Source organism: Botrytis porri (genome assembly GCF_014898465.1).
Source record: "Botrytis porri strain MUCL 3234 chromosome Unknown BPOR_005, whole genome shotgun sequence".
In the NCBI taxonomy this organism is placed as follows: domain Eukaryota; kingdom Fungi; phylum Ascomycota; class Leotiomycetes; order Helotiales; family Sclerotiniaceae; genus Botrytis; species Botrytis porri.
In genome coordinates, this window is record NW_024066079.1 from 1,779,573 (window position 1) to 1,794,112 (window position 14,540).

At 42.2% G+C, this 14,540-nt stretch overlaps 6 protein-coding genes across 6 annotated transcripts; 1 reads left to right on the top strand and 5 right to left on the bottom strand.

Annotated features, from left to right (window-relative positions):
- Positions 1-1,022: 1,022 nt before the first annotated feature.
- On the top strand, positions 1,023-2,186 carry EAF01_004218 (uncharacterized protein; the record flags this gene model as incomplete). The annotated part of the gene is made up of 1 exon (XM_038912472.1): positions 1,023-2,186. One exon carries the CDS (start codon positions 1,023-1,025, stop codon positions 2,184-2,186), a length of 1,164 nt encoding a protein of 387 aa, XP_038772156.1.
- Positions 2,187-2,550: 364 nt separating this feature from the next.
- Positions 2,551-3,390, bottom strand: EAF01_004219 (uncharacterized protein; the record flags this gene model as incomplete). The annotated part of the gene is made up of 4 exons (XM_038912473.1): positions 2,551-2,580; positions 2,642-2,728; positions 2,809-3,204; positions 3,379-3,390. The coding sequence occupies 4 exons, from the start codon at positions 3,388-3,390 to the stop codon at positions 2,551-2,553; spliced, it is 525 nt and encodes a 174-aa protein (XP_038772157.1).
- A 467-nt stretch (positions 3,391-3,857) lies between these two features.
- On the bottom strand, positions 3,858-4,711 carry EAF01_004220 (uncharacterized protein; the record flags this gene model as incomplete). Its single annotated transcript, XM_038912474.1, has 3 exons — positions 3,858-4,191; positions 4,249-4,307; positions 4,466-4,711. The coding sequence occupies 3 exons, from the start codon at positions 4,709-4,711 to the stop codon at positions 3,858-3,860; spliced, it is 639 nt and encodes a 212-aa protein (XP_038772158.1).
- Positions 4,712-5,085: 374 nt separating this feature from the next.
- EAF01_004221 (uncharacterized protein) lies at positions 5,086-6,087 on the bottom strand. Its single transcript, XM_038912475.1, has 3 exons — positions 6,000-6,087; positions 5,791-5,927; positions 5,086-5,730 (listed from the first exon to the last, which is right to left on the bottom strand). Exons 2-3 carry the CDS (start codon positions 5,914-5,916, stop codon positions 5,419-5,421), a joined length of 438 nt encoding a protein of 145 aa, XP_038772159.1. The 5' UTR covers positions 5,917-5,927; positions 6,000-6,087; the 3' UTR covers positions 5,086-5,418.
- A 4,123-nt stretch (positions 6,088-10,210) lies between these two features.
- Positions 10,211-12,461, bottom strand: EAF01_004222 (uncharacterized protein; the record flags this gene model as incomplete). The annotated part of the gene is made up of 6 exons (XM_038912476.1): positions 10,211-10,454; positions 10,513-11,423; positions 11,478-11,544; positions 11,596-12,112; positions 12,164-12,286; positions 12,452-12,461. 6 exons carry the CDS (start codon positions 12,459-12,461, stop codon positions 10,211-10,213), a joined length of 1,872 nt encoding a protein of 623 aa, XP_038772160.1.
- An 827-nt stretch (positions 12,462-13,288) lies between these two features.
- On the bottom strand, positions 13,289-13,654 carry EAF01_004223 (uncharacterized protein; the record flags this gene model as incomplete). Its single annotated transcript, XM_038912477.1, has 3 exons — positions 13,289-13,398; positions 13,457-13,546; positions 13,609-13,654. The coding sequence occupies 3 exons, from the start codon at positions 13,652-13,654 to the stop codon at positions 13,289-13,291; spliced, it is 246 nt and encodes an 81-aa protein (XP_038772161.1).
- Positions 13,655-14,540: the final 886 nt, after the last annotated feature.

A 14,540-nucleotide genomic window follows, 5' to 3' on the forward strand; every position in this document is an offset into this window, starting at 1 on the left:
GATTTGATGATATGCACTCATACTCCATATAGTCCAACATGAAGGATGGAAAATCCCGAATTAGTTGCAATGGTGTATCAACAGCACATATCTCTCGTCCAGCAAGAAATTCACCTAGCGAGATTCACTAAATCGTAGACGTTATAAAAGTAATGCAATCTACGTAGTGAATGAGAGACGAGACCAATCATTATTTATTTTGCAACTCACCGCTTTCATAATGCCGGTTAGTCGATAGCGGTGAGACTCAAATATAATCACCTACGAGTACAGTAGGTACATAGCTTGAGATGAGAGTGATAAACTTCCTTTGAAGGGCAGTATAGGGGTATGTGAAGAGCTATGTTGGCGACAGAAAGTCAGAGAGGACGAAATAAGCCATCATCACCACAGATCTAACAACTGCTCGTATCACCGTACCCGAACTGGGACTCCAACAGCATTCATCGTCTTTGGGCTAAACTCTAATAACAGTTGTAGCGTCGAACATTGGAAGAACTATTGCTCAGTAATTAGACAATTCAAACAAGACGCGATCGAATACAGAAAATGACGCTCGAGCATCACTGCCAGTAAGGATTTCCGCACTGGAAAGGCATGTTACTAAAATTGAGTATCTCAGTATGTACTAGGGACACAAAATACCCCGCCTCGGGAAAGTTACGCTAAAGACCCTGCATATGTGCTCGAGCAAATACCGTTAGTCTACAGAACACGCCTCGCACGTCTTGTACAACCTACAAGTTATCCACCGGAAAAAAAATCTGGCTTCAAGATACTGTAATTTGTAAAGTCATCTTTGTATTAAGTTGGTAGTTAATCTTCAAGCGAGGTTGACAGTTCTTCCGTCATCATTCTTCCAATGATCAATTTGAATGCTAAACTAAGCGAAATAACCATACCACTAATTCACATCCCATTTATTGAATCGAATGTTCCTTTCACTTCAAATCATCACTTCATACGATACCATCAAGCAGCAAACGAACAATCGAATAGTCAGATCGAAGAAAGAATCCCCAATGTCTTCCAGCCCTGATTCCAACTCTCACCCCCTCATTCTAACCCATCCTCCTCCGCTCAATCCAGCCTGGGAATCACATATTCCTCATCTCCCAGCGCCTAGTACCTCCACCTCCCCTGATATCCGCAAAGCTGTATACAGTCAAAACTGCATCAATCAAAACACCAGTCTTCTCCGCACTTCTCTTATTCACCTTACTCAAGACCTCCTCATAACCTCTTCTTCCATCCCTTCACCATCCGGTCACAAGATCCCTACTCGTCTCTACACTCCCACTTCCGCCACCAACTCCGCCTCTGTTCCCAGTTCAGATTCTCAATCACTAATCATCTATTTCCACGGCGGCGGTCTTTACGTTGGCAATCTCGATTCCGAAGATCTAACATGTCGTCAACTGTCCCTTTCTCTTTCTCTCACACTCCTCTCGGTATCCTACCGCCTAATGCCCTCGTACCCTGCCGACGATGCTGTCTCCGATGCACTGACCACTTTCACCCATCTTTGTACTGAATTCCCTTCCAGAAAATTCATCCTGGTGGGGAGTTCGAGCGGTGGGCAATTAGCTGCTACTGTTGCTCTGACTTATCTTCGAGAAAAAGGGAGGAGTGATGGGAAAGAAGGTGGGCGTATACTGGGAGTTCTTCTGAGATGTCCAGTAACATGTGATGCTACGGATAACGGTACAAGTATCCCAGAAGAATGGAAAAGTATACACACGAGTATGAAAGAGGAGTTTTATACAGGGATATTGAATAAGCCGGCTGTGACGAGAGAAAATAGAGTCAAGGGGTATAAGATGCCTTTGGAAATGTTGGCGGAGATGCCGAAGTTCACTGAGGCATCCAAACTTGTTGGAAGCGATCAAGAAGACGTCAATACAAGATGGTTCATACAGCTTTGTACTAATGATATATATTATTCTGACGGGGTATGTCTTGCGCTTGGGCTGAAAGAGAGAGGATATGGTGTGAAGGTTCGAGTAGAATTTGGATGGCCTCATACGTTTTGGTTGAAGGGGATGGTGTTAGAAGAAGCTCAGAAGACCGAAATGGAACTTGTTAAAGGAGCGAAGTGGATTTTAGATAGACCAGAGGGAGCTGACACCAAAGAGCTGCAGGAACAGAATGATTGGGTGAAACAGAGTGAGGTGGCCAACCTGTGAGGAGGAGGTTTGAATGGGGTATCTCAATATTCGTGGATAGTTTAACTCGGTTATAAAACGCTTATACATTTAATGACACTGATACTTTGCTTCTCCAATTTTCATTTCTCTTGACTCCAGGAGTGATGAATATGATATACATGCAGTTCCAACACCTTACAGGTTTACTTTCGACGACTTTTTGTAACAGCATTCAATCAAAACAATAAAATTCATCAGATCTTCGAGAGATTGAGGGAACAATTCATGATTAGCCAACTTGGCACTTAAACGATTAACCACCATGATCTTGCTTCTCCAACAACCGGTCCCTATCTACAATAGTGCGGGTAACAAAGAAAAGGGAAAGTCGAATTTATTCCATCTAAAGCATAGAAAGATCGCCGAATTTCTCCTATAGACATATTAGCAGCCGTATCATTCATAAAAACAAAAGTTTGCCATTTCAAACGTACCTTGTAACCTGGAACACCCCAGCGACCTTTGGAAACGAGTTGAGCAGTCTTCTCGTCAATATCTGGACGAGCAGCAGCAACTTCATCCTATAGACACACATCACACATTAGCCAACTCCATTTCTTTCCTTTGACTTTCCGTATCCTTTCCTAGAGCTGATACATACCACAGTCAAATCCTCAAATGGTCTAGCCTCCTCAATGTTCTTCAATGTCTTCTCCAAATCCTTCAACTCCAAGTCCACTCTGCCCTTGGTCTCCTCTGCATTCTTGATAGCTTGGGCCTCGAAAGTCTCGATTGCCTTGATTTGTCTGGCTACATCATATGTGGCTGGCTTGAAGGTAGCGAAATGCTTCTCGATTTCGTCGACAACGGCGGTGTTCTTGAGAATCGACTTGTAGTGTGCGAAGTCTACTTTGGTGGGTTGCTCAGAGAGAGCTTGAACGCGACGACGGGCATCTTCGTTGCGCTTCTTGAAGGCTTGGAGGGAGGTCGCGGTGGCTCCCTTGAGTCCAAGGGATTGGGAAACTTTGGCCCAGTCGAGTTTGAGGGCTGCGCTGCGCTGTGAAGGTAGAACAGTTAGTCATAATCCGGACTCATTTAGAGCGAGGGAGTGGAAGTCGGGGCAGAAGTCTTCGGAATTCTTCGGAGGGGTGCAAAGTCTGCACGGCAGCGAGGTCTGGGGGATAAAGTTCTGCTGGCGACAGTATGACTTCAACTAAGAAGATTGACTTACTCCGGCTGCCATTGTGAAGGTGTTGATATGATGAGGAAGTGGAGAACTGAGATGTGTTGAATTCGTCGTCAAAAAGTTGCAAGTCTCGGTTCAAGCTAGAAAATACAATATCACGTGATGCTACCACAATACTCAGCCTGGTGAAAGATCTCCTAATGTATCAGTGTTAGACAGAATGCCAATTTTGTTATCATTATAATTGTTATTTTTTCCGAACTCGTATATGTATCAGACATTTGCTCAAGTGGGAATATTTTTGAACAGATTTCACATTATTGCGAAGTCACATTTCAATTCGGCGAGCGAAATTATCTATGCATATGAAGGTGACATAGTTTAAATTGTTGTTTTACTATTTAGCACTCCCAAATTCGTTCAGGATGTGTGTGACTGTATGCCCATGTAATACCATTGCCATCCATTCATAGAAGTCTACCCAGAACAGCCGTGCATAAGGATCCAGCTAAGTAAGCTTAGACCTATATGCTTAGAGCCATAATCGAATTGACTATATCGTTGTCATTCTCCTTCAATGCCTTTACAGCCTTGTTGCGCGAAACACTGGCTTGGGTCATGACTAATTCAATATCCTTGTCCTCGAGTCCAGTGGCATCGACCTCCTCTGTGTCATCCTCTTCCTCTTCCTTCTTCTCCTCGGTGTCAACAGCCTTGCCCTTTCCGTGATCGTGGGAGTGGTCGTGGCCAGAGTGATCGTGACCGGCGTGATCGTGGGATTCTTGAGCAGCCAACTGTGCGGCAGCAGAAGCTTGAGCTTGAGAGTTAAGGTCCTCAATCTTAGCCTCACCGAAAACACTGGAGAAATCATTAGTCCAAAATGTATTTTTGTAGTGCGGGGTAGAGGTTCCTTACATGTAGGTGTTGCTGGTTGGGGACTTGTAAACCTCTGGCTGGTTGATGACAAAGAGGATCTATAATCCGAGATTTGATCAGTAAGAAGTCTTAAGGTTGTCCTCAAATGTTGTCAAAGCTACCCCGCGCTGGTGAAGCAGCTGCGAAGCAACAGCCCTTGATCGCAAGAGCTTCCTTCAGAAATCGTGAACCGACAAACCAACGAGAAGTTGCTTACGTTCTTTGGTCGTCTCAAAGTGACTCTGGTAATACCAGGGACTCTTGTAAGACCGAGCTTAGCAATTGACTTGCGTGCCTTCTTCTCGTTGCGGGAGAAAGCGACTTGGGAACCTGCTGGGATACCAGCTACCTCCTCTCCCTCTGCCTCGGAGTCAGAACTGTCGGATCCCTCATCCTCTGCGGTAACTTGTTGCTTGGTTGGCTCCTCGTTATCTGGGAGTTCTTCAATACGTGGGTTCGACATGTTGGGTGGTGGTTATGGCTGTACAAAGGGTTGTTAGAAATTTTGATGATATTGTCGTTGTTTTGGTTTTCCGAAATTTTGTGCGTGCGCTAAAGAAATTGGGGGGCAGTTTTCTTGTACGGCGGAAAACTCCACCACAACAAGGCTGATGAACATTGTGAACATAATGGCATTCACTAACCTGACTTTACAAGAAGACGATGATATTAGATATTGGCTTAGGGAATCGAATATTGAGGTTGTCACCGTTGCAATTAATTAGGGTTGTGAGAGTTCGCTAAGTATTAGGTAATCAATGTATCTACTCCATCTTGCTGAGATTGGGCTGGGTCAATTCTGGGGGTACAAATTGTTGAACGACGTCAGACTGGGTCAAGGTGCATTTAATATCATTTATGGTTGTGGAATTATTAGTATCAATATCTGGATTTGTCCGATAAAGCAGTAAAATGGCTCCTAATTCATTGTGCAGGAAGAGGTTCCGCACCTCTCGTGTCGAGAATATTTCAAAGTTCCAGAACCAAATCACATCAAAATAACGCCCAGTATTCAGATCTTGGAGAGAATTGGTTTGGAGGTATTTTTGAAGTCCATATGCTCATTACGCCGGTCAAATTGACGCAGGATACAAAGCTCAGTTAAGAGCAAAGGAACCCATCAACCCTTATGTAGTTTTGCTTGCGCTCCCAAATATTCCATTACCAAATCTATGCCGCGGCGATCTTAGCCCTGGCAACCTTGACTTGGAATCCAGCTCTCTTCCTCAATCTCATAACCTTAAATCGCTCGAAATCTGTCAAAGCAGCTCTCTTGGCTTGCTTCTCACGCTTCTGGGCCCATGGGCTTTGTTGCCACAACTTCTCGATACCAGCCTTCTCCCACTCCTTTTGAACAACACCAGTGCGCGAGGCTCTTGGAAGACCCTTGAGGACGAGAGGTGTGAGGACGACATTGGCGAGGGAAATGGCTTGTCTTGGGACAGCTGCGAGTTTGTCGGTTGCTGGGCCATCGATAAGAGCCTAGTTTTTACATGTTAGTTTTCTTCCTTTTTCCCTCCAATCTTCACCAATTGTACGTACGCGCTTGTGGTCGATGATCTCAACGATCGCGGCAAGCTTGCCATCGTGTGGTCCACCAGTTACGAGGACGACACGGCCGACCTCAACCAGTCTCCAGGAAGATGCTTTGATATCTGCGTCACCCATTGTGAAATCTTCTGAAAAGAAAGTATTAGTTGATTGATTTCTAGAAGTTCAATGAATCGAATAGATAATTAATGAAAACGTACGGGGCGTCGTTGGCGAGGATTTGTCGATGTTTAGTTGTCGATTACTTTCAAAAAATCCGAAAATCGAAAAAGTGCGGCATAAGATCTAAGCGAAATGGCCCTAGAGATATACAGATCATGTGACGCAGCGGCCGCATTTTTGCATCTGTGGGATAAGGCTAGAACCAGATCGAATTAGCGTTCTTTTCCATGGGCTCAGAGCTTTTCAAATGGACTTTCAAAAACTTATAAAAGAATTCTTCCGACCAATTTCTTCATCTTTTTTCCATCTCATCAACAACCACAACACAAACTCAAGAAGTACTTGAGTACTTCATGGCTTGAATTGATTCATTCTTGCTTACAATATGCCTCTTCTTGAGCGATATTCTGCACATCTACAGGTATAAGGTTCGTACATCAACATTCCTCTCACCTCTTCTTTTCCTACTTAAATGATGAGATAATTTGCGATTGACCTCACTTCGATGGCACCCTCGCCGGGGTCGCTATATCATGCGAGTGGATGAAATTCATTCTTACATATTCTGATTTCCTTTCCAACACAATCATTCATACCTTGATATCAATTTGGTCGAACTCTTTGCTAACATTTCGAAGTACTAGGAAGCATCTTCATTGATCACCTTGGAACTGCCAACTTGCTACAAAATTCCCCCGCCGACTAACATAGATCACATGAACGATCCCAATGTTCACCTTGACAGGTATGTTACAACCTTTCTTCGTACATCATCTTCCCTATCCTACTATGATTAAGAAAAATGCACTGAAAATACTGAACTCCTCGGAGTCATGAAAATTCAACTTAACCAAGATCTATGAGCACAACAAACTTCCGTTCTTATTACTAGTTGCTTCACTTCTAGAATCTCCTGCTAATCAGCTCAAAGCTTAGGAACAACTTTATGCCACACATTTGAAGGATATTGATGGATCGTGCCAAATACCTTTCGGGGCATCACTGGAGCCTTCTGGGCGGCTGGAATCTCAACAAAAGTAACAATCGGCCATGGCTATGCAGATGCTCGGGACCTCATTGGAGGAATGATTGCGAGTAGATAGATTGGTAGCTTAAGGACAATCAAATTATATTTCCAACTTTATACCTCTGCTCCACATGGCTGAGTGTTATATCACTTTCTCTGTTTTACCTTGCTGGCTTTTGTTCTTTACGTGCACAGTTCATCTCGTTCACGTTTGCGACAGCAGCGTTGACCTGTTGGAATTTCGTCTTCCTTTTCGTAGCTCGGTATGTCCCAAGATGTCAGATTCATCACACTGTGTACCTGTGATCCACATCTCGATAATTTGTCATCAGGCAAACCTGACATTTCATTTCATATCACACAATCTGAAGATGTTCCAACAACCTCTCATTTATCCTCACCTCCACCTCTATCTTCAACTCGGCATCAGCTGCGCCAAACGAACAGTCTGTGTAGGATACGTCAATCCTATTACTCATAATCATAAGATAGTAATAAATTCATTGACGTCGCTATATTACATCCTCCAAACCCAACGTCTACCAACCTCAGCGTCTCCTTTGCAGTATTTTCAAAAAGTCCGCTATCACAACGAGCATCGCATACACCCAAACGTCGGTACCCTCCCGTGAGAGTATGATTGTATACTAAACAAATGAAGATCACCCATGGCAAATTGCGATATTTAGTAGCACTAGGAGATGAGCAATATACCTCAGTGCGGTTCTTCACGCTGATATTTTGTTGATTACTGGCGTCGGTGTTGAAGTTGAGTTTTTGTTTCTTTTCTTGGTCTGGTACTGTGGATGAGATGGTGGTGTTTGTCGAATTGTATTACGACTTTGGATTAAGTTACATGGGGTTGTGAAATAACCATCAGACCATATTGCATTATTAGCTCATATCAATCAACTACATTTTTTAGTATCAATTATTGTATGAAAGATGATATGTTATCAAAAAATACCTTAATTATAGACTATATAACTAGATTTATCTGTCGAAGGGAGCCAAACTAGCACTAGGAATAGTAGACGTCTTAGATTGAAGAGCCGTCTGCTTCTCCCTCCACGAGTGTGCGCTACTGATGAACATTCTTAATTCATCTATGGCTTCGGTGCTAAGCTCTTTCTTGGATGCGTTGCCTCAAAAGGGCTGACTTCCAACCGTAAAGGGCGTACAAGACGGAGAATCAACTTCATGACTTCATCTCATGAAGTTAGCTTAAGTCAGATGACGCTTCATGTTCACTCGTACCCCGCAGAACACTCAATACGAACAAGCAATTAGAATATCCCCAAACAGCACTTTTCTGGAGCTCAAATAGCGTCAATACAAGCTAATATCCGCCTATACAGTCTTCTACGTGATTTAATTTGTTCGTTGCTTAAATCTCCGGGAATTGGCTTCATTCTGCTGTATGCTGTGCATTCTGAGGTGTTCGCCCCAGCGGTCCCCCAGGCCTCATAGTCTGAGACTCATCTCGCCAGCGATCTTCACTTTCGCCTATATGTGTTTACCGAGCGAGGTCTTCTGGGTTACGAGCTTTTGATTCAGTGCGTACGTCGTACCGACAGCTGTATCTAGCACTCGTCTCTCGAAGTTTCTATGTTCCCTTTCTGTTCTGATGTCACCAATAAATTCTCGATGATATCCTCATGCTTTTTGTTGTAGTTACGATGATGGTTATTCCCATAATTATGATTGTGCTTGTGATTTTTATTATTCTTATGATCAATATCGTTTTCATAGATCCTCATGGTCATTGTCAACCATCTTTATGAACCATCATGATCATTGTCATTCTTATGAGTTCTCTTGAACATTATCATCTTCATCATTGTTATATTTATGATCATTGTCATTTTCATACTTGTTATTATTCTCATGATTATTGTGTTTTTCTAATCATTCTTGTCCCTTATAAACATTGTCAGCCTCCTGTTTATTTTCATCCTCGCGCCCTGATTTTCCGTTCCAATCAACCACCTAGCCTTCATAAATCCTGCTGTCTGGGCTCTGTAGTGCGTTATTAATTGTAAGTACCCAATTTTATATGGTGATGAATTGTCCACGTTTACTCCGCACACGCTGGACAGATGTGAGCATTGTCAATTCATTTATTGAAATTCTACACCAGAGTTTGAAATGAAAGTAGCTAGAAGTTTCCAGATACTCGACAGCGATCCTCAACTTCCTCAATTGAGTTACAAGCACTATTGATCCATCTCACAGCTTGATGAAAACCTGCATCCGAATGATTGACGTTTCATGCCATCAACAGACGAGGAACCTTCACTATGTTCATTTAGATCTACAATGATAACTAATGGTGAAATATCATCCAGTTTAACCTGAAAACCATTCAATCGGGTGAATACTGTGATGTTATAATAGCATTGGCAGCCCCTCTCTTTCTCGCTTCCGACTTCGAGACCCCAAAGCCAAAAACATTGCACAATTTTAATACAAAACTTAGTGCAGAGCATGATTTGACAATCTTGCGTTACGTTCTGTGGTATAGTAAGTTGTACAAAGTGATCAGCTCATAGTAGAGGCTCATAAAGCGGTGAACATGTTGTCAACAATATAATTGGAGTCGCATAACTTACCATTGATAGTGATATTATCAATATCCATGGCGATATCATCTAACTGCATAATTTGCCGTTATCTTGTCATTCTCTCAGAGGGGATACCAGACGGCCGAGAATGGAGATTAAATATTGACCTTGCGCTATTTCTCACGAACATCGACCAGCATCAACGTCCTTTCAACTAAAGCAGACGGCTGAATTTAGTTACGCTTAATAGTTCATTTGCTCTTGTCTAAGACACGCATACGTTCTTGCAAATTTCGATTATAGGCAATAATCTGAAGGACGAGCAATACTTCGCGAAAACTGATTGGATAAAACTCAATAAATTCTCCCACATTGGCTCTCACTACTCAGTTATAAGCCGTTGGTACAAATCCCATCTTGAAATGTCTCTTCGAAAGAGTAGAGCTTCCAGGTGAATTGATGCGTAGAGTGAGAGTATCGAGAGTGGATCCAGACTCCCGAGACTAGATGAAATGGAACCAGCATTTCAAAGACTAATATCATAAGTACTGAATACAACTTTATTTCTGGAATTTTACTCGTTAATCAAGTGTACTAAACTAACCGTTGATATCCTTCTGACATAATCGCAATTTTCCACTATTCAAGTACCAAAATCTTACAACCTCGCTTTTCCATGTTTCAAATCTACCCAGTGATCCCGGTGGAACTCTACATATGTATTGCCTTTACCATTCTCCTCTATCCACAGTAATTTATCATCCGCTTTGACTTTATCATGATCAACGCCCTGTTCACGAAGTGGTGTTTTGTGCTGTTTATTGTTGTGGATTAGGACCATTTCCTTGACGATCCGGAGGAATACCGGAACTGCGTATTTAGGGAGATGTTTGCGTGTGTGTCTACGATTTGTCAGTTTGGAGTATGGGGCATGAACAATGAAGCCTTGAAATGACTTACTTGAGAAGCCCAGCAAAGTCGAAATTGTCAATGCTTGGATCGATAAACACAGCAGCACATCCAGCTTTACCATCATGAGAGGGTAGTTGAACACCATAAACAATCGCCTCCACAACTCCGTCGTATTTACCTAATACCTCTGCAACTTCTGCCGTGCTAACGTTTTCTCCTTTCCAACGGAAAGTATCGCCTAATCGATCGAGGAAAAACCATCGCCCGTCATTATCTCGACGTAGAGCATCGCCAGTTCTATAATAAAGATCTCCTTTCTTGAATACATTGCTCTCGAACTTCTTACTCGTCGCTTCTGGGTTATTGAAGTAACCCGCAAAGGCAGCTGTACTGGGAATCGCAACGATGATCTCGCCGCCTTTTTCAAATGGTTCACGAGTTGCAAATCCAGTTTTAGGATCTCGTGCAATGGCTCCGGAAACATCGTCTATCTTGACGGGAACATAAAGATCATTAAACTGCCATCTGGAGATAAGTCCATGATGTCCCACGCAAGTAGCCAGCCAATCTCCACGTGCATGATTGGTGAGTGCAAACACCCCTTCTGTACTGTTGAAGAACTCAACGACTTCAGGGACTCCAAATCGAGCTTTGAATTTGTTCCACACATCTGGACGCATACCGTTTCCAAACATGACTCGAACGCAATGATCTTTATCCTGAGGAGAAGGAGGTGCAGCGAGCAGGTAGCGAGCAGTCTCCCCAACATATGTGAACCATGTTGCTCTAGAGTCTCGTATATCTCCCCAAAATTTCGAAGTGCTGAATTTCTTGCCGACGCAATTTGTGATTCCACTCATCATGTTTCCTATGGCGGTAATACCACCGGTTCCATGATACAAGGGCATACAGTTGTACCATCGGTCATCGTCCTTTATTGGGGATTTACCAGCTGCTCTCTATGGAAATTATCAGCATTCATTGCGGTGATAATATCTTAATCTAGGCCTTACCCCAACTCCCGTCATGAAGCCTCTGGCTACCTCAAAAGTACATCCTTTAGGTAACCCTGTAGTTCCACTTGATGATCGATTAGCCATCTGATTTTTACAGCCCGGAAAGAACACCAACCTGGTATACAACAAACCCAAGGGCGAGGTCCCCTTCACTCCCTCTCTATAGATATCTCCTGGTCTTTCAGCCTTTCCGCTGCGAATTTCCGACAATGTAGAGCTATCCATGAATATAATTTTAATCCCTAAATCCCCCTCCAACTCCTCCTTCTCAGCCTCAATCCTCGCTCTCAACTCCGCATCATCATCCACCAAAATGAGTTTGGCTTTTGGAACCTTAACGCAGTGAATCAATGCTTTCCCAGCTAGATTATAATTAATCATTGCCGGAGCAGCTCCTATCGACCATAATCCCAACCAAGCAAACAGAAAGTCCGGAGAATTCTGAAGATAAAATGCTATCAAGTCCCCAGGCTTCACGCCTTGGGAGAGATACCATTGACCGTATTGATTCACGAGATCGTAGGATTGTTTCCAGGTGTAGCAGCCCTCCCGGGACCAGATACATTCTGTGTTTGGATGACGATGCACGCTATCCTCAAACAGATAGTAAAGACATAATTTTCTATTTTTCTCTGTGTTGGGCTGTTTTAGTGAGAACAATGTGATTTGGGAAGATGTCTTACCAGCTTCGGCGTACCATTTCATGGCTCGTCTCATTTTCAACTTATCATTCAAATCTTTTAATATCGAATATTTGCCATCGAGGTACATTGCTGCAGCAGATGTACCTGCTACAACTGCTGTTGCTATTCATTTCGATTAGTATGCTGTTTAGAGATCGAAAACGAAGCTGTCTATAGTCGGCGATGGTAGAGAGTGACATTTATTTTCCAATTCATGTAATGAGGCTGGAATTGGGTTGTGTCTAACCGTGGCTTGACCGAGTAAAATGCGGGGTTTAGTGTGCTTACCGAGCGCCATAATGATTGGAATCAAATGCTGTCTGTTGCTCTACAAACAAATTGGTGTATAGGGATATCAAGAGCTGCAAAAAGCTACAATAATCTGTGAAGTGTCAAGAAAAAAGAATAGAACTCGAAAAGATAGAAGAGCATTAAACGGAATCCCCAGACAAGTTACATCAGTAAATGTAAATGTCTTTCGTCGGTAAAGCTACCTAGGTATTTGTCGATCACCGAGGCAGGCTACCCCGGATTTCTGACCCAGGGCTGAATCTTGATTGGTTAGGCTTGAGGCACAAATACGGACGAAACCTTTGCCGTCGCTCCTATCCGCCCCACCTCCGCTCTATGATACTTCTGACCCACGCGATTCCCTCCAAAGCGGGTATATTCCTTGTTGGTCGAAACTAAACGTGGAGCTGGAAGTAACTTGTTTGATGCGTGTGCTACGAGATAGACTTGTGAATGGTTTGAACGCCACATTGCTTGTCAATTTCTTAGGCAAACGAGCGAGTTTCCATATTTGCACGATGCACGGCGTTCGGAGCCTTGATTCCTTGAAGGGAAGTGGGCTCGATGGGTTAAGATATCTGGATTCATTCGCGTAATCATAGTAGATTTTGGTAGTTGTGCACGGGCTCCCTTCAGAGGAAACGACAGCAATGAAGGGGCAATCACCATTCCTTGGCCGAGAGTACTAGACTTTGAATTGAGACTCGCAATTCAGGATTATCTTTGAATGAAAATACATTAGTCATCCATTGTCTTCATTTTTGGGAACATCAGTGTACATTTTTTTTTTAATCTTTTGTGGATTTTATACCCTTGGACAGTGTGGGTAGGGATCTATTTCAGTAACTCGATGTTACTCATGCGTATCTCGCCAACCAATTGTAGAATCAAAATCTTCTGCTCCAATCCTTTAGGAGATCCCTCCACGGCTCTGAATTCCGACGCTACTTATCTGTCAGATATCTACTTGAAATGGAGGGAATTGTGTTGAAATTTACTTACGTTTTCCCGACTTGAATGTCCTTGATTGTGCCAGACGCCCCTCTGCTGTCGGGGCGACAGATTGGACAGCAATCCACCTCGAGAACCCATCTGCATTGCGGTTTAATGAACAGAATGAGGGTTCTGGTGTAATCTAGACTGAAGCTGGTTACCGCTGGAGTTTGGAGTGTCTGTAGGACCCCCAGGATCCGGGCTCATGCCTGAAGCTTGTACCTGCGAACCAGGATTTTTCTTATGCATATACTTAATCTCAAAAATAAATAAATGTACCTGTTGGGACAGTGATCATGTGACTACGCTAGCGTCTTCCGACACTACAGTAATACGTTTCGTAACCCTAGCTTTTAGAACCTTAAGCAATATAATAACAATATAAACCATAGTACTATATTAACTTCATTATCCCCATAGTAATATCAATATTAATCAATGATATTATAGATTAGAAGCCTGGTATTTTAATTTTAATTATAATATATGGTTTAAATTAAGATTGATATTTCTTTAAAAAAAATATAAATTCTTATATCATTTTAATATAATTTAATATTTGTTTTTATATAAATAAAAGTAATTGATAATGTAGTAGTAGTTTTTATATTAACTCTAATTTATTTTTTATTTTTTATTATAATATATATTGAAGAGTAAAAACCAATAACATTTAGCTTAAGCTTAGTATTATACTCTTCGAATTCAAACTTTATTATATCTTAATAGAATTAATATCTCATTATCTATTTATTATTCATTAAATATTAATTCTTTAAATTGTAATTTCTATATTAATAACCTTTTTTATAAACGAAAATATTAATTATATCGAATCTAAAAAACAAGTATTAAATCTAAGATTCTATTGTTACGGGAGCTGCCTCTAGGGTCACGTGGAAGTGTCTAGAGATCTCTCGAGGTGGTTTAGACTAGACTTCAAGTAGGAATTCAATAAGGTTGTAACTGGTTGCAATTCTCGTAACTATAGTAATGAAACTAATGATTGTTCTTGAGCACGAAGCTCTACATTATAATGAAACCCATTCCCTTATATAGATTTTCGTACCTTATGAATCGACAAGTCGATTAC